Source organism: Octopus sinensis, linkage group LG1 (genome assembly GCF_006345805.1).
Source record: "Octopus sinensis linkage group LG1, ASM634580v1, whole genome shotgun sequence".
NCBI classification, from domain to species: Eukaryota; Metazoa; Mollusca; class Cephalopoda; order Octopoda; family Octopodidae; genus Octopus; species Octopus sinensis.
Window position 1 is genome coordinate 40,629,245 of NC_042997.1, and position 21,444 is coordinate 40,650,688.

Consider the following 21,444-nt stretch of genomic DNA (forward strand, 5'->3'; position numbering starts at 1 on the left):
AGTTTTGTCTAGCGAATGTTTTAAAAAAAGATGGGTGAATGTAGCAAGAATGGCACGTATGAATGACGAAGCCACCTTGAGCATAGTCCTATGAACCCAGAAATCGAAAACAGAGAGTTGCTTATTTGCAAAAAAAAAAAAAAAAAGAAATATAAAATGTGACTTCATTGACCGAGGTTACCGTGGTCTTTTCCGTAGGCTTTTCTTTCCACGGGTAAACCTCACCTGTCCTCCCCTTTACACTTCATATTGACATTTCTGTGATAACGATCCCTATTGATCAATTTTTTTTTCCTCTCCCCCTTTTTTTTAACCCCTCCTTTTTTGTCCTCTTTCTCTCCTTTTTTGTCCTCTTTCTCTCCTTTTACGATCCCTTTTGATCGAAACTCCCCCCTTCCTTTTTTTTTCTTTTTTTTTTAACCCTTCAAAAGAAAATCTCTACCTTGTAATTTGTTCTATCTGTGTGCAGCCCTGTGTGGCTAATAAAGAAACATATCTATCTGTCTGTCTGTTTGTCTGTCTGTCTGTCTGTCTATCTATCTATCTATCTATTTATCTACGTGTCTGTCTATCTATCTATCTTCTATCTATCTATCTATCGATCTGTTTATCATCTGTCTGTCTGTTTCTCTATCTGTCTATCTATCCATATGAAAGATACGATTGTTACATAATATATAAGAAATGAGATCACTCAAGGCTAAATATAAAGTAACTAATTTGTGACGGCCACATTGTTGCTATTTATAATAAGTACATAAAACTATCAATGGGTCATCAATGACATCATCGATAGCTATGCAACAATAAAATGCAAGCACTGAATACTTACAATATCTACGACTCGATATAGTCAAAATATCATGTGCAACGTATCATCCAAATAAAATCAATTATAATAGCTATAACACTACCAACTCAATTTAATCGCAACAATTTCATCTCAGTAACTCTCTCTCTATCTCTTTACTCTTTACTCTTTTACTTGTTTCAGTCATTTGACTGCGGCCATGCTGGAGCACCGCCTTTAGTCGAGCAAATCTACCCCGGGACTTATTCTTTGTAAGACCAGTACTTATTCTATCGGTCTCTCTTTTGCCGAACCGCTAAGTGACGGGGACATAAACACACCAGCATCGGTTGTCAAGCAATGCTAGGAGGACAAACACAGACACACAATCACACACACACACTTATATATATATATATATATATATATATATATATATACATATATACGACAGGCTTCTTTCAGTTTCCGTCTACCAAATCCACTCACAAGGCATTGGTTGGCCCGAGGCTATAGCAGAAGACACTTGCCCAAGATGCCACGCAGTGGGATTGAACCCGGAACCATGTGGTTGATTAGCAAGCTACTTACCACACAGCCACTCCTGCGCCTATACACTCTATGTATTACTGCAAAAATGCTTGTGATGAACGTAACCATTACCATCATACTGATACCTCATTATAACCACCAAATCGATTGTTATATCATTTATCTTCACCATCTACTCTGTGTAGTTACACATTTCAGAATATGCAGTCGAATATAATTTATACAGAATAGCCACGAAAAAAGCTAAATTGTTTTATGGTCGTTTGTTTAAACGCTTGCAGGATCCACATATTTGAGTGCAGATGAAATTGTTTAATGCAGGTGAGTAGAAACGTATATCAGGAGATGTGAGTGAGTATGGTTGTACCTGTTAGGATGGGCGTCGGTTTGTTCTGTCATCCGGATGCTGTCTGCAATATGCGGACAGGTAAAGCACTTACGTAGACACACACACACACACACACACACACACACACACACACACAAACACAGAGGAAGAGAGAGAGGGGGAGACAGACAAACAAACACACACAGACGGGCAGAAAGACAGACAGACAGACAGACAGAAAGACACAAGGAGACAAATAAATAAATATACATGCATGCGTATATATATTATATATGCAAGTGTAGCAGTAGCAGTAGTAGCAGAAGCGGCAGCAGCAGCAGCAGCAGTAGTAGTAGTAGTAGTAGCAGTAGTAGTAGTAGTAGTAGTAGTAGTAGTGGTGGTGGTGGTGGTGGTGGTGGTGGTAGTAGTAGTAGTAGTAGTAGTAGTAGTAGCAGCAGCAGCAACAACAACTACAGTCAAAAGCAGGTGCATCAGATGTAAGCAGTCTTCTAACGTAAGGCGTATTTATACTTTGTAACGCGTCAGTATCTGCCAGAACTGTCTATTTTTCACTCTTAAGAGTAGCTCCAGCCTTTGAGACACAAGGCTGTTTAAATGAGAAATACACCGCGTTGTTGAGATGTTTGTGTACCTCGTTAAGGCTTGCTGCTTTATGGAGCAAGAACTTCTAAACTTTATAGTGTTCATGGTTATATTGGTAGGCCAGTGTTTGTATCGTACTTAGCATTAGAGACAAGACCAGTTGTCAAGTTCTCAATGGAGAGTGTTTCATAGATGGAAGATATATAAACCTGACTGACAGGAGTGAAATAATGTAAAAATACTGTCTGTATGCAAAGGAGCTGTATTTCATCAGAATACATTTATGAGTGGTAGATGTGAGTAACACACACTATGGTTCATGTACAGTGGAAGAATCAGAAAAAAACTGAGTCTCCAATTACTGTCAAGATAAGATATGCATAATGAGAATGTGGGTATTGGGGAAAGCCTCTGATTGACAGACCCCTACGAAATTCAGAAGCCCAGACAGATATGATTTAAGAATTATGTTAATATATAAAAAAAAACAATAATTACATTTCCATAATTTCTGAAGATCAATATATAATATAAACCACAAATAATAGTATCTAAGATAGGAAGAAATTCAAAGTGATATGGAGCAAAATATTTTTGTTGCGATAATTGCTATCTATTTCGCGTACATACTAACAACCGGTTAAATAGCTATCGCTTCAGTACTTCTTAGATTTGAAATTCAATCCACCCCAATAAAATGAACCATCATCTTTCAGGTTGGATTAAATTCGTAAAAATAATTTACTGAAAACAATTCAATCGCCTATTGTTTCTTCACTTGCGTAAAATCAATATTTTTCATTAAATTACTTCAATCATATCGGAACTTGGCTCCGATAGGCAAATTTTGAGAGAGTCAATATTGTTTGAGAAAGAAGAGATATGCTCAGAGTGGAAACAATTGACACAGAAATGGTTGCAGGTGATTCGCTTTGTTTTGAGAACTAATTGGATAATGTTTGGGAATATAAAAACCAAGTTTGAAACAAATTACTATAATTAATAAAAACTGACTCTCCTTGGGGTTAGTTCCAGCAAGATATTTTTTTTCTTCAAACTCAAATGAATTCCTATAAAATCTTAGTGATTGCCAACATTGAGCTTTAGTTCTCTTGAAACACAGTTGTTTATTTTATCACTATACACCATTTGAGAATAATCTTGGAAGCTTTATCCAGATAAGAATGTGATGAAAAATTTTGAATAATATAAGAAGAATCCTTCACAGAAGAGAAAAGTAAGCGGTCAACTCTGGTGGAATATAAACATAGTTTGCAAAATAAAACTCTAAGCAGCATTGTCATCAATTCACAAGTTATCCAAAGATGAACGGTTGACATATGCTACCGTTATCTATGGAATCGTATAATGCCGACCCGTTCTATGTAACATTTCAAAACTGCTGAAGAAGTGATAAGTGTGTGTCAAAAGATATCATACATATCACTCAGTGAACACTAAATATCTCTCTCTCTCTCTCTCTCTCTCTCTCTCTCTCTCTTCAATTTCTCACAGAGTTATTTTCTGCAGCTCTCTCTCTCTCTCTTTCTCTCTTCTCTCTCACTTAAATAGAGATGTATGCAAGGCCTATATCCGTTTGTATATATGTGTCGTATAAAGGTCTGTGACAATATATGTGTGCACACGTCTAAAGTCACATATATCTGCAGGTGGAAACAACGGTTATAAGGATTAAACTCAATTTATTTTGTCACTAATTTAGTAAGTTAAATTTATTAAAGACTCTATATTAGACTGGAAACCATATCATTGTGGACTTTCTTATCAGCTCTTATAAACGTCTAAATGAAACAAAGTAGATAGCTAGAATTAAATTCCATTATTCAATAAACTTCTTAGACAAAGTGATATCCGTAAACTGCGTATTTAAGTGTCCTTTTGAAAAGACTTAGTTCCTATTATTCGAAGAAAATGTGCGAAGAAGCAACGTTAAGAAAGAGACAGTTGGTCATCTGTAGTATTGTCAGACGCAGTTTAAACTCCCACGAGGATATTTCTACATATACGGAAACATTTTGTTAAAATTACTTAAGATTCCTAAATCGATTATTACACATTAACTGGTTTCTGCGTCGATAGAAATTTATATGACAATGTATATGATCTTACAAACAGCAAGAAAGCCAATACTCAATACACACTGATGCAGAATCTCACAGAAGCTCATAACACACACACAAACACATACACACACACACCATACACACACACACACACATGTCATGTGGTATGTATACGTGCGCATATGTATATGTATATATATATATATATATATATATATATATATATATATATATATATATATATATATATATATATATATATATATATAATATATATTATCTATTAATATATGCAATGTATGTACACACAGGCACGCATACACATATAGGTGTTTAATGTGTATGTATATATAAAATGCTAAAAATTGATAAAAACATTATCTGATACACTTCTCAATATGAAATGTACAATGGCATAAACATTCTTTAGATGTAAAATAATGACAGTTTTTTTAACACCAAGATGGGTCAACTAGGTTTTAGCTTGAAAGATAAAAGTTCTATCGTATACGAGAGAGAGAGAGAGTATTTCTTTATTCACCATAAGGTTGAGAAAAAGAGGGGACAAAACAAACGTTGGGGTCAGGGTATCGAATGAGACGAAACGTATGAATAAACAAACAATTAAAATATATACAATTCAATGAGAATGAGTGAATAACAAAAAATGAAGCGGAGGACGCGGTTGACCCCGCAAACCACATACTCACACTGAAGACTTTGCTTTCTCCTTTTTCACATTCTTGATTAAACAGGTTGCTATAGACTTCCATACTTGCTATAGACTTCCATCTTTTACGAAACACACTTTGCGACAGGCATTTCTTCTCCAGAGAGAGATAAGAGAGAGAGAGAGAGAGAGAGAGAGATTAAGAGTGACTGACTACTTCATACAGACTATCGTTCTCTCTCCATTTTTTACCTTCTCGTGCCTTTCTGTCGGACGGCGTCGGCACGAAACTTCGAAGACTTTTCCATTCGTCCTGAGTGTCAAGTTAATACACCTGTTTGTTATTTCCTCACCATTCTTCGTCTTTCGGTTTCTGTAAATTTGAACTCCATACTAAATGGGTTCTAAGATTAGTGAATAACAGAGATGAGAGATACGCTAAAGTGGCAAGATTAAGTCAATTGTTGTACAAAAAAGAGGCGAGGACTTCAGCCTGTTGGATATGTGTACATGTGTGTGTGTGTGCCTGTGTGTGTGTGCGTATGTGTATGCTTGTTAGTTTGTGTGTGCGTGCGTATGTGTATACTTGTTAGTTTGTGTGTGTGTGTGTGTGTGTGTGTGTGTGAACGTGGGACTAGTGTATAAGGTGTATGTAGCTGTGTTGATGATTAAGAGTTGGTATCCAAATAGTAGAAGCTATTAGTAACGGGATTATTTTTTTAAATGAATTAAATTGCACTCGAAGTAGATTGATAGTTTAATAATTAATTTCTGGTGTTAGCGATTGTATAACTTCTTTTCTAAAAGAAGTGACATTTTTTAAAATGAGAAAAAAAGGTAAGAAGAAAGACAGGAAATAAATTGAAAAATAGGAAACAAGAGCGGATTTTCAAATGAAGATGTGGAGTAAAAGAATGTAAGTGATTACTTGATATGTGTGTGTGTGTGTGTGTGTGTGTGTGTGTGTGTGTGTGTGTGTGTGCTTATGTATATATATAAATACATATATACTACGGCACTCCGTCGGTTACGACGACGAGGGTACCAGTTGATCCACTCAACGGAACAGCCTGCTCGTGAAATTAACGTGCAAGTGGCTAAGCACTCCACAGACACGTGCACCCTTAACGTAGTTCTCGGGGAGATTCAGCGTGACACAGAGAGTGACAAGGCCGGTCCTTTGAAATACAGGTACAACAGAAACAGGAAGTAAGAGTGAGAGAAAGTTGTGGTGAAAGAGTACAGCAGGGTTCGCCACCACCCACTGCCGGATCCTCGTGGAGATTTAGGTGTTTTCGCTCAATAAACACTCACAACAACCGATCTGGAAATCGAAACCGCGAGTCCACTACCCTAGCCATTGCGCCTCCATATATATATATATATATATATATATATAATATATATATATATATATATATTTATATACATACATACATACACACATACATACATACATACATACATACATACATACATACATACATACATACATACATACATACATACATACATACATACATACATACATATAGACACCAGTTGGATATCGGGAGAAAGAGTGAAAGATACCATAGTAGAACTTAATAGTATTTTAAGTTTGATCGAGTCAGTCTCTTGGTACTCTGATACTCTGATAATTTTCTTCGTTGATTTTTATCTAATTTCATTTATAAAAGGAGAGGAAGATTAAAGAAGGATGGGCTATTCTACATATGTAGGAGAGCAATTAACGGAAGTGAGTGTAAGGATTTCTTTCTGACTGCTACACTAGATTAGGATATGATAGCTGTCTCCTTATTAAAAGGTCTTGATTATTGATTCTAATAGACTTGGATCGAATCAATACATATACAGGTATATTGATAGCGATAGATGTTTCATTTGCTTTCTAATAAGATGTTTGGTGTTTAACGTTGTGTTGGAGAACAAAGATACGATAAGAAATACTATGGTGTAGTTGTTCATTAGTTATGAAAGATAGATCATTTTATCAATTTATTTGCTGACTTTATGATAATGCTTTTGTGATTTGTAGCTGTCTTGCAGGCTATTGGTGGGCGTCTAGACGTAAAGTATTCTATACATCCTTAACAGATAAGTGGAATCAAGTTCTGAAGTCGCTCAAAAGCGGTATCCTTTTAAAGTAGGATATAGGTATGATGTCAAGTTAGGGTACTGTTTATTACAAATGGAAGTTAAGTTGTTTAGAAGGTTATTTAAGTATCTAGTTAAAGCTTGTCGTAGGTTGATAGCTGAATTGAACGAGTAGCTCTTGCTAAAGGCATTCAATTTACTATCATTCTTTGAGTTTAGTAAAGAAACCAATCACTTAAAGACTTCTTATAGATTTTAGTGGAGAAACTGATGTTGGAATAATACCTACGTTTAGAAACGTAGGTATTGAAAGAAAATTAAAAGAAGGTTCCTTTATCATTACAATCTCCAAAAGCTATCGTTTGTTTTATTTGAAAAATAACTTGACTCATTATTATGCTGATTCTAAAAAGTCAACACATATTCGGATACATGCTTACATATACGCATTTATTGGCGCAGGAGAGGCTGAGTGGTAAGTAGCTTGCTTACCAACCACATGGTTCCGGGTTCATTCCCACTACGTGGCACCTTGGGCAAGTGTATTCTACTATAGCTTCGGGCCGACCAAAGCCTTGTGAGTGGATTTGGTAGACGGAAACTGAGGGAAGCCCGTCATATATATGTATATATATATATATATGTATGTATGTGTGTGTGTGTTTATGTGCTTGTGTTTGTCCCCCCCCCCCCCAACATTACTTGACAACCGATGGTGGTGTGTTTACGTCCCCGTAACTTAGCGGTTCGGCAAAACAGACCGATTGAAAAAGTACTAGGCTTACAAAGAATAAGTCCTGGAGTCGATTTGCTCGACTAAAGGCGGTACTCCAGCATGGCCACAGTCAAATGACTGAAACAGGTAAAAGAGTATACAGAAACACGTTTATATGTAGACATAAAGAAAGAATTCCGATCTGTTTCAAATCAGATTTCCCAACTAATTACCCAAATATAATCTTTGCCGCGTGTTCTTTCTGCAATATCTATGTTCCCCCGCCACAACCAGTGAAATTTAGAAGCAATTTCACAACGTTTATGAGTATTTGACTCGTCGTCTTCATCGTGTAATCTAAAATTTAACCTTTCAACGTTGCTTGAATAAGTTAGTAAAACGAAGTTTATAAGTAATAAGCAACTTCAAATGTGATGTATGTATGTATGTATATATTTATATATGCACACGCGGTGCTCCCATGACTATATCACAGGGACAAGCAATATGTGTGTGTAATTATGCGTGCGTGTGTTTTGAGTGTGTGTCTGTGTGACTGTATGTGCATATTTGTCTTTATGATACATACATATATACATGCACACATATATACATACATATATACAAAACACCCTTACACACAACCTATGTATGAGTGTGTGTGTGTTTGCGTCAGCTCTTTCATACGTATACAAAAAAACTTTCTCTTGACTCGCTGTTTTATCGAGGACAAGTTATTCATCAATTCTTTTCATGTTTAAAGGTGGGAGGTAAACAGAAATAGGTGAATCTGACGTTTCACAGACCTTTCAGGAAATACAACACAAAATCAAATCCTCAACTGGTTCTTCAAGTAATCATTGATAATAATCGTCCATTGTGCATTCTTGCTAGCAAGAGTCTACATGCATATGCACACACACACGCGCGCCCGCGCGCATGCACTGTATATTCGTTGTTCATTCCTTTATTATTGTTCTTATTTTATCTTATGTCGACTGCCTGGAACTCTTTCGTCACACATATGTGCCCTCTTCATAAACTCTTTTATCCAACGTGTATCCTGCTGCTCTGTTCAGACCATTCTCCAAAACAAATTCATGGATGTATGTATATATAACAAATTCATAAAAGTATATATATATAAGAATATATATATAATGTACACATATATATATATTATTATATATTATATATATATATAATATATATTATATATATATTTATACATATATATATATACACATATATATATATATATATACATATATATATATAAAATAATTTTTTGCGTAATGTGATAAAAAAAACCAAGGGTGTGTAGTATTACAGCATTTATAGATAGAAGGTCTTACAGCTGTTTCCAGGATATTTATTAATTCAGAAAGAAGGAGAGAAAAAAGTATGCGTGCAGAGGCTAGTGAATCACATGGCGATCTGTATATATAATATATATATATATATATATATATATATATATATATATTATATATATATATATATACATACATACATACATATATATATACATATTTATATATATAATATATATATATATATATAAGTTCAGCAAAATTTAGATTCAGTTGAAGTAGCATGAAACAATTGTACTACTCTACCTTGGATATCCCTGTTGCTTATTTTGATTATATATATATATGATATACATATAATATACACACACACACTCACGCGCGCATACACACACATACGAAGGAGTGCTGAAAAGTTCCTGGCTCTGGGTAAAAGAAAATACAGGAGGATCCGTTAATAATGATTTTATTCAACATATTCCCCTTCTCAGATTCACACACTTATTGCGGCAGTCCTTCAGGTTTTCTAATCCCTGTCAAGGAACTCGGAAGGTTGGGCCTCCAGCCGTTTCGCGATACCCTTAAAGCAAAGAACTATTCAGTACCTCTCGGATGTGTGTGTGTGTGTGTGTGTGTGTGTGTGTGTGTGTGTGTGTGTGTGTGTGTGTGTGTGTGTGCGCGCGTGTGAGTGTGTGTACTGTAATATATCGATTCAGGCAATCGTGTGGCTATCACAGAAAACTCTTGTAGCACATCTGGCAAGCAGATCACATTGTAGATATTCAAATGTCATACTCCCTAACTTTCTATGGTATATATACTCCTCATGAATTAATTTCGTTGGTCGGGACTTCTGGATTTCAGATGCACGGGCACTCAGCATTACATCTCACTGCGAGTCCGCAATCAGAGCTTTCTGTGATAGCCACACGATTCTCTGAATCCATATACTACACTACGAATCCATATACTACACGGTGTGTGTGTGTGTTTGTATGCGCGCGTGTGTGTGTAGAGAGAGAGAGAGATAGACTATTCTATGGCCTATGTATTGCTTATAACGTAAGACATTGCAAAACATTTTTTCCAATTCTTAGAATTTTTATTATGCATCTTTATTAAGCATCCGGATTCTTCAGAACAGATAACTTATACTAATATTCTAGCTTGTTCAGTATGGGTCAATTTATTATATTTTGTGTTTTCCATATCGATCTTCTTTTAGTAAAAGAATTAAAAATTTTCTATGGTGAAAAGTCTTTACAAATGTCTTAATATCCTAAATAAATCACTATTGAAAAGATATGCAATTTTGATGGAAATGAAAGAATTGCGATGGAGAGTATAAGCGTATCAAAAACAAGATAGTTTCATTTGAAAAATAACTATTATATTATCAGTGTGTTGTCAATTATTTGCAGATTGAGATCAAAGCGTGTAAATCATTGTCGACTTCTTTATATCTCACCTAAACTCTACAATCTCAATGTAAGAAACAATTGGATCTGTAATAATATGTTTACAAACATGATTTGACAAGTGCTGTCTTTCTCTACAAAATTCCTGTCTTCGGTCAAAAATCCATAAAATCATTATATATGTAATTATGAGTTTAAACCTGAAATACTACAAAAACCGTGACTGTAGTATATCAACTAATTTTATTGCACCTATCGACACTGGTATACTGAAAAAATTGCCATGGCGTTTTATTGACATTTATTGTGTAAAAGAAATGTTATAATCTTGAAAAGGAATTTCCAAAAGCAGTAAGCATTAATTTTTAAGGCATCCTATGCAATAAATCAAAGTCTATTAATATAATTAACATATAACACCGAGAGCTGATATTGTACTTATTCGTCTTTATTTAGATTCACTATTTCGTGTTCAACGTAAAATCAATATGAATGAATGTGATATGGGCAAACTTTTGTTTTTGAACAACAGTCTTTTGGTTGTATTATTGCTTATTCATTAAAAACTTATAGCGGTTTTAATTACAGTACTATATTATTAATTTCTAAGGAGATATTTCACCGATTTTCCGGTGTGTATTCAGAGCTAACCTAAACTTTGTCTTTGTTGCTTTATAAGCTATGTGTTATGGTTGGTGCAGTCGGTCTATGAAATAAAGCAACCTTTCATGACATATTCAATACTTAATGGTAATCCTCAGAATATAGAAGAAGACAAGCATGGACATATATCACTTCTGTATTTTCTTTATTAGACTAGTCAGGATATGGGCTTGCGATCATGGCGCCATGTTAATAATGTGTTTCACGTTACTCTGGAATAATTACAATGTTACATTATTTAGCACGAAATGCTAATAATTCATTACTGTAATACGTATCACAGATTCTTATGTCATTTTAGTTAAGTGCATATATAAATGTCTGGAATTTTTAGATAACAACCTTTATGACAAATTAGAAACTCCAAATATAAACGATGATTTCTAAAATTGATGCAAGGTCCAATATTTAGAGGAGCAGCCACAGTCCATTGAAATGAACCTCAGTAATTGAAGGTACTGATTTTATTTATCTCGGAAGGATAAAGATAAAGGAAATGCCGGTCTTAACAGGATTTAAAGTTGGAACATAGATGAATATGAATAAACACAGCAAAGCAATCCACAGGTTCTGTAACTCCATCTCCCAATCAAACTTAGAAGGAACATCTACATGGATTGCATTTGACCTGTGAAAAATAGTAGCCATATTCCCTTTCACATCACATTTTACTATATTATAAGAAAGGTCACATTAGGTAGTGTAATCATGGATACATTGTCAGGAAATAAGCTGAGATGGTCATAATTGAAAGGTTTTTGTCATAGGTCTACTTAATCAGAGCAGACCTAGGGTTAAACTCCAATAAAACCTAATACATAAATATAATTTTATCATTATGTTGTTAATTCTAGAAGTTTATCTGTCGAGCATTAAAATGAGAAATTATCATTGAATAGAAAACTCAAAATATATTTGTCTGATAAATGTTTATACAGTACGTTAAATCAGAATCGATGTTTCTTTTTTTAATGAGTAACTGTTTATTATACCCAGAGGTGTCTAGAGAAAGTTATAGCAATGCTTATCTTCATATTTTTTCCAACTATATCAATATTTATTCGTCCAACTCATGTATAGCATTATAACATAACCATATCAAGATAATTGTTGGTGGCTAAGGACATAGGGCAGTAAGAAATATCCCACTGAGCTGAGAAGTCCCACAAACAATTTTCATTACTTTGTTGTGTCTGGGGAGAGTCATTTTCTTTTTGTGCCTTATAATGTAACAATCTCACCGGTAAAATTTCCACTTATAATTTGACACACTCACCGGTAAAATTCCCAGTAATTTCTTATTTTTATTTTCCTAAAATTTTCGTTGCGTCTTGCAACCTTTTCAATAGTCTTGACTCTCAAGACTATTGAAAAGGTTACATTATAAATCACAAAAAGAAAATTACTCTCCCCAGACATAACAGAATATGCTTCAACACACGAACTCATATAAAGAATCTTGCAAACCAAACCCAAAAGCGAAAGTTTCATTACCTTTTTTAGTATTGTCTTATATACAGGAATATTGAAGAAAGTAAATGCATGCATACATTTAAGGAGCAGTCAGAATTGCGTTGCTGTGAAGTTTTCTTTGCAGCCATGTGAGTTTGAGTTCGATTTCTCTACGTGGTGACGTGAGAAAATATATTCAACCGTAATCTTGGGTCAGCTCACTTTTTGATATCTTCGGGGTTATTTTTGCAGAAGGAAACTGCACAAAAGCTTGTCATGTATATGTATATATGCATGCATGCATACACATATACATATATGCATATTTAGATGTGTATGTATATGTATATATGCATGCACACATACATGCACACATGCATATTTTGATAGATGTTGTAATCAGACAAGAAAGCAGGTAAGCCGATGCTTTCGAACGAAAATCACCTGCCTTTGATAATTGTTCTACTCAAGTTGCACAGAACATCTCTTGTCAATCTTGCCATCGTAAATGACATGAACCAGCAATTTGCCCGCTGGAAATCTCTAACCAACGACGTTATTGTTCACAAAATGTGATATAAATAAAATTGATATCTCGCTTAGCTAAGCTTGCAGCGTAATTTGGATTCTCAACTGAAGCCATTTTTCTGCGAGTGAAGCGAATGCTCTTGAAGAAGACATTCAAACAATTATCCTTCGCGTAGGAATATTTGCCTTAAACACGCAAACATGCTTATATCAATTCATAAAATGTATACGAATTGCTCTTTAAGAAAGGCTATATCACAAGGTCACCTATCTTTAAGGCTGGAAGATCATTCCTAGTTCAAAACAATTAATGGCATAAAGTAAAGGAAATGAATTATCTTTAATATGTATCGTGCCAAAATGTTGTCTATCTTCATCGAAAGCTCAGCATTTATTCATTGTTCATTGATGTAATATAGATTTTGGGCTGTCTTACGTTTATTCTTTTGTAATTCTTATATAATTTTTGCATGATTCAGTCATTGAACTGCGGCTATCCGCCAAGGCTCGATCTTAAAGGGTTTTAGGTTTTAGTCAATCATATCAGATACACACACACACACACACACACACACACATATATATATATATATATATATATATTTATTTATATTATATAGAGGGCATTACTATACATAAATGCCACACGCTAGGAGGGACTCTTATAGTCAAAACTACCAAAATAAACAATCACATCGTACCGAAAGTGAGGGAATTCTGTTTTTAAGTTGCTCGCTTCGAGAGAATTCAGCTGCAAATCATGATTTCATAATTGCTGCAGAAATGTACTCTACTACAACTACTACTACTACAACTACTACTACTACTACTACTACTACTACTACTACTACTACTACTACTACTACTACTACTACCACCACCACCATCACCACCACCACCACTACTACTACTACTACCATCACCACCACTACTACTACTACTACTGCTGCTGCTGCTGCTGCTGCTGCTGTTGCTACTGCTGCTGCTGCCACCACTACTATTGTTGTTGCTATTGTTGCTATTATGTGGATTTAATTTGAGGAGTATTCTTTTTGTTAATCCTATATCAAAACAATATCCAATATGTATATAATATATATTTATATCTATCTATCCATATCTATATATTTTTCGTTTCAGGACGTCTTTCACGGAGAAGTTCGCCTCATACTATGGCAATATACGTGGACTTCTACTGGGAAGCAACTTGATTGGTCGTCGTTCAGCCTGCAATGAGAATTTGTTCTCTGAAGAAGCTCAGCTAACAGCTTTCAAGAAGGAGAAAGAAGGTAATTATATTATTTTCGTGTTACCCCCATGGCCCCGTCCTTATAATGTGTTTTGTATTACTCTTGAATAATTACGATGCTCTTATGTATTTGCCAATAATTTATACATTTAGCGTATGTTAAAAACATTTCCAACACTAATCTAACTTGATGCAGTTTGTGCAAATGTTTTTTTTAATGCGTTGTAAGCTACAAGAGCAGACATCAAAAACAGAATTCGGAAGGCGGGATGGATAAACATTTAGAAAGCATCTATGAGAGAACATTATTGGCATGTGTTCGTCACAGTTTTCTTTGAATCCAGTGCCCGTTACACACAACGTATGTGGCACTCCGTCGGTTACGGCGACGAGGGTTCCAGTTGATCCGATCAATGGAACATCCTGCTCGTGAAATTAACGTGCATGTTGTTGAGCACTCCACAGACACGTGTACCCTTAAAGTAGTTCCCGGTGAGATTCAGCGTGACACAGTGTGTGACAAGGCTGGCCCTTTGAAACACAGGCAGAAACAGTGAGAAAAAGTTGTGGTGAAGGAGTACAGCAGGGCTCGCCACCAGCCCCTGCCGGATCCTCGTGGTGATTTAGGTGTTTTCACTTTATAAACACTCACAACGCCCGATCTGGGAATCGAAACCGCGATCTAATGACTGAGAGTTCGCTGCCTAACCCCTAACCACTGGGCCATTGGGCCTCCACACACAACATATACATACATACATACATACATACATACATACATACATACATACATACATACATACATATATATATATATATATATATATATATATATATATATATAATGTGTGTGTGCGTAATTCGGCAGTGCAGTGGTGTTAGGTCTGAAAAGGACCTATGTTCTCTTAGCTACGTATAGCTTATAATTTTTTGACCCGTTGACATATGGTGTGGACGTTTCAACTGCTTTTCGTTTTATTGTATGTGTTGTGGAGATGTTTATAGGCACAGACGTAGCTCTGTAGTAAGAAGATTGCACCTCAACCACATGGTTCCGGGTTCCGTGCTACTGCGTGGCACCTTGGGCTAGTGTCTTCTACTATATGTTCTTCGGGCCAACCACAGCCTTGTGAATGGATTAGGTAGACGGAAACTGAAAGAAGCCCGTCGCGTAAATATATGCATATGTCTGTGTGTTTGTGTTTGTCTCTCCATTACCGTTTGACAACCGGAGCTGGTGTGTTTACTTCCCCGTAATTTCGCGGCTCGGCAAAAGAGAATTAGGTTTATAAAACATAAGTCCTGGGGTCGATTTGTTCGACTAAAACCCTTCAAGGCGGCTCCAGCATCGCTGTAGCCAAATGACTTTAACATGCAAAATAATAAAAGAATAAAATATATATATATATATATAATATATATATATAATATATATATATATATATAGGCGCAGGAGTGGCTGTGTGGTAAGTAGCTTGCTAACCAACCACATGGCTCCGGGTTCAGTCCCACTGCGTGGCATCTTGGGCATGTGTCTTCTGCTATAGCCCCGGGCCGTCCAATGCCTTGTGAGTGGATTTGGTAGACGGAAACTGAAAGAAGCCTGTCGTATATATGTATATATATATGTGTGTGTGTGTATGTGTGTGTGTATGTGTGTGTGTTTGTCCCCCTAGCATTGCTTGACAACCGATGCTGGTGTGTTTACGTCCCCGTCACTTAGCGGTTCGGCAAAAGAGACCGATAGAATAAGTACTGGGCTTACAAAGAATAAGTCCCGGGGTCGATTTGCTCGACTAAAGGCGGTGCTCCAGCATGGCCGCAGTCAAATGACTGAAACAAGTAAAAGATAAAAAGATAAAGATATATATATATATATATATTATATATATATATATATATATTTACACGCACACTTATCAATGTATATATATATATATATCTGTGTGTGTATCTCTGTCTTTATGTATGTATAAGTGTATGTATACATTAACACGTGCATACATGCAATCAAAAGTTGCAGTCTGTACACAAAAGACGGAGAGAGTTTGCAATAACTCATACTTTACAGTGTTCATGCCTAAAGTGAAAGGACTGCCTAAAATGAAAGACACGGAATTAGACAGACAGGCAATTAGACAGATAGACAGGCAGATAGATAGGTAGGTAGGCATACATACAGACAGGCAAGCAGATAGATAGATAGATAGATAGATAGATAGATAGATAGATAGATAGATAGATAGATAGATAGATAGATAGATAGATAGATAGATAGATAGATAGATAGATAGATAGATAGATAGATAGATAGATAGATAGATAGATGAACCATTATATTTATGTTACAGTTAATTTTCTGAATATCCGATACCAACTGGTTTAGTTGAGATGAAATTTCGATCCGGAATGAAAGCCAAATAATAATTCTTTCAAATGAATAAATCTTTATTTACTGACGCCATTACGTCTTGATAGAATATTGCTCATTAACTGATGTATTTGTTCATTATAACCACAATTGTACGTCTGTAAGCGTTCATGTGTACAGCGTAGAAATGTTATTCGTTTATGTGTAAACATGTTTGAGTATTGAAGGTAGCGTATGTGCAGTTGTACATTAATTACTGTATGTGTGTATGCGTGTGTGTGTGTGTGTGTGTGTGTGTATGCATGTCTAACTTCTGCTAATGTTATTACCTAAGAGATTAGACCGCTCATTACTAACAGTAACCCTCGTTGCTACGTTAAATGACAATGTACCTAACACACCTAATAAAAGGTGCCATTTGCATTTTTAAGCTATTTTGAATTTCAGAGTTGTCACCCTTACCATGTTTTACAAATATTGTCATTAGCACTTATGAGTTTTCGTCTCATTATGAATACAATTTCAATTGGATACGATTTAATTTTGCCTAATTCTACTAAGCATGTTAGCCCGAACTTAATATGTTCAGAAGAAGCCTTTTAGACATTTTTCAATCTCATTATGTTCGACTGCCTAATCAGTAAATTATCTTCACAAAAAAACTACATCTTTGAGTCATTCTATGATCTGGTAAATGCATATTACACGTTACTTAGCTGAAGTTGCCTAATAGCATCAAAATGTGTAGAGTTGTCTACAAATTTAGAGCCATCCTCTCCACATTGCATGCCTTTTTCATTTATAATCAACGTAAATCTTCATGTTTTCTACCTGGCTTTCCTTGACAAAATTTGCATTACAAGCATACACAGATGCATACATCCATGTCACAATCATATTTTAACTAACCTAGGAGCTAACATTTCGTTATACACACACACACACACACACACACACACACACATATATATATATATATATATATATATATATATATATATATATATATATATATTTCTTTACTACCCACAAGGGGCTAAACACAGAGGGGACAAACAAGAACAGACAAACGGATTAAGTCGTTTACATCGACCCCAGCGCGTAACTGGTACTTAATTTATCGACCCCGAAAGGATGAAAGGCAAAGTCGACCTCGGTGGAATTTGAACCCAGAACGTAACGACAGACGAAATACGGCTACGCATTTCGCCCGGCGTGCTAACGTTTCTGCCAGCTCGCCGCCTTATATATATAGTAAATAAAAAAAAAAACTAGGAACAAACACAAAAACACAACAACGCGAAGACTTGGTACATGTAAAGTATTAGCAGATGCTCAGGGAAGGAAAGAAGGGTGGTTTTTAGGTTTCGGGCTGTACATTCAGATATCCAAATCGTATTCAATGCGTTATCGAAAACTTAGTTCAACATAGTAATTCTAAGCTCGTATGTATTTTTATTAAGGTAGTTCATATCGGTAGCAATTCCTACGCGATTCCAAAGTCATAATCTGATAATTTCAGAGAGATCTGACGAATAATCGGATTTTTACGTCAAATTTTAGACGACGGGGTTAAATTTCAGGACGTTTGACACCCCTTTGATTGGTTTCACGTGGAGAAAAATTAACCTATAATAAAGATTAATAGAGGGCATCAATCATGGTAATTGAAGAAAATGTCCGAATCTAACAAGCTAATGAACACGTCATTAAGATTAAGCTTTCTGAGTCACTGAAGAAAAAGTTATAGTATTTGATGAAGGGAGAGCTGAGATGCTTTTTAAAGGCAATCATTGCCAGCAAAGTAGTAAATGATAAATTGTTTCCCACACAGCTTTGCTAACAGTCTCCATTTTACGTTTTTTTTTTTTTTTTGTGTTAGTGAACTACCTGAAAAGGACCAGTGTAGGATGGGTTTTAAAATGGAATCACTTTAGATGAAATCAAATGACAGGTTGAAATCGGAATATGTGCTAGTGTGCCGTGATGAGGTTGCAGTTGGTGTTATATGGTTATATGGGACATGTGTTTCTGCAGTCTACCCATGTATTGTGACGTATCTGGTTGTGATTCTGATTTGGACAGTTAGGTTCAACCATTTGTCCTGGTAACTTGAGAAGTGCTAGACAGCCTCTGTAGTATGGCACTGCTGCGATATGTACAACACTTCTACTAGATATCCTCAGTTATCTCCTTCGAAGGGTGGGGTTGCTTATATTGAAAGTAATAAACTCGTATAACTTAGTGGTGTCCGGCTGGACTTAAGTGCAGCTTTGACTTGGCGACGGAAATGTTCCACCATACTGCTTGTTGGTAGATTATAAGCGGTAATACGAATTCGAATGCGAACTGAGTCTCTATGAGTTGTGATGGCCGCTGGTGTACTATAACCGGAAGTCCACCGGTCAATTTACAAACCTCTTAGCAAGTATCTCAGCTGTTGTGTCGGTTGGATAAATAAGCTCCTAGCTATCTGCTATTTCCTTCCAAATTTGAAATCAAATTGAAACAACACTATGACACTTCTCCACACACACACACACACACACACACACACACACACACACACACACACACATTTTTATATCACATTATACACTTATCTGCACGTATTTCTGTATTATATTCAAGACAGGAGTTTATAATTCTTTATTACTCATCTATGTCTTACTTCGAATAATAACGTTTCTTAATTTATTAATGTTTCAATATTGTCTCCTGCCCGAAATCTGAGTCCTTGTGCCTTTAGTAAAAAGGATTGTTATTATTACTATCATTATTATTATTCAGTAGTATATTTTTTTATATTTTTTATATCGTGCTTTCACTTCACTACCGAGCGCAGCTCTGTGTGCCTTGGGTATGTGCTGTGATTTTTTGTGATGCTCTGATGGTTATTGTATGGAAAGTGTTCTGCATAGGATGTGTGCAGTGCCTAGTAGTGCAATTTTCTGTATGTTATATGTGTTTGTAAGTCCTGGTGTTTTTGTTATGTATTTGTCAGAAGATTTTTTATCATGCCTAATGCACCTACTATGATAGGAATTGTTTCTGTTTTTAGATTCCACATTCTAGTTACCTCTATTTCCAGGTCTTTGTATTTTGAGAGTTTCTCCATTTCTTTTAGAGACACGTTGTCATCTGCCGGTATTGATACATCAATTAGAAAGCATTTTTATTCTTCATGATCTCTGACAACTATATCTGGTCTGTTGGCCTTAATTTCTCTATCTGTGTGTATCGGCATATCCCAGAGTATGGTTGCTTTCTCGTTTTCTGTGACCTTTTCTGGTGTGTGCCTATACCATCTTTTTTCTGTTGTTATTCCATAATGTTGGCATAGCTTCCAATGTATGTAGGTTCCAACTCTGTCATGTCTGTGAATATATTCCTTCTTAGCCAGGACTGGGCAGCTAGAGATAATATGATTTATTGTTTCTTGTCCATCTCCACATATTCTGCAGTTACTTGTAATATTTCTTTTCATTATTATTATTATTATTATTATTATTGTTATTATTACTATTATTATTATTATTATTATTATTATTATTATTATTATTATATTATTATTATTATTAAGCTGGTGAACTGGCAGAATCGTTAGTCCGTCATTGCGTTCTGAGTTCAAGTGCCACTGAGGTCGACTTTCCTTTCATCCTTTCGGGATCGATAAGTACCAGTTGAATACTGGGGTCGATGTAATCGACTTATCCCCTACGTCGAACCTACTGACCTTGTTCCAAAATTTGAAATCATTTAGACTATACTAGGAAAAGCCGTTATAAACTAAATTATTATTACTATCATTATAATTAAGGTGATGCACTGGCATCATCATCATCATCATCATCATCATCATTATTATTATTATTATTATTATTATTATCATTATTATTATTATTATTGAGTGAGAGAGCAGTGCATGTCATCATGTGAACTGGGGTAAAATATACGAAGCCCAGTATACCCATCATGACAACCCGTCTGATAAGGGTACATCAGGCACATGCATCACAACCATATGTGCGCGACATGGTGATCTCATATCAAGATAAACAGTGCATAACCTTGCATGTGGAGCACAGTTAGAATTTTCTTCTTGTCGAGTAACCCATCCCGCTCAAAAGTTCCCTGAATAAAGATTTTTAGGTGTGTTGAACGAACCACCCATGTTTCCAAAGTTGAATTATCCAAACCTCTAAGAATTCCTTTCAACACATGCTCCCCAACTACTTCTGCTCATGATCAGAAATGCACATATCGTCAGCCACTAAGGGACATGCTCAACTGATTAAGGTCAAACAACTGACAAGCAAATCTGAAAGAATCGTTAGTACGCTGGACGAAATACTTAGCGGTATTTCACCCGTCGCGGTGTCAATATAATCGACTCCTACCCAGCTCTCCCAAGCTGCCCTTGAATCAAAAATTTGAAATAATAATAATATTGATAATAATAATGATGATGATGATGATGATGATGATGATGATGATGATGATATGATGATGATGACGATGATGATCTTAATAATAATAATAATAATAATAATAATAATAATTATTATTATTATTATTATTTTATTATTATTATTATTATTATTATTATTA

The 21,444-nt window shown here is 35.5% G+C and overlaps 1 protein-coding gene across 3 annotated transcripts in view; it reads left to right on the forward strand.

Moving 5' to 3' along the window:
* Positions 1 to 21,444, forward strand: part of LOC115212385 (protein-glutamine gamma-glutamyltransferase K) — a 427,663-nt gene that overhangs the window by 315,889 nt on the left and 90,330 nt on the right. For all 3 annotated transcript variants that reach the window (XM_029781270.2, XM_029781286.2, XM_029781278.2), the window contains one exon: positions 14,354 to 14,502. In XM_029781270.2, the coding sequence (XP_029637130.1) occupies positions 14,354 to 14,502 (149 nt within the window). The remainder of the gene's footprint in view (positions 1 to 14,353; positions 14,503 to 21,444) is intronic.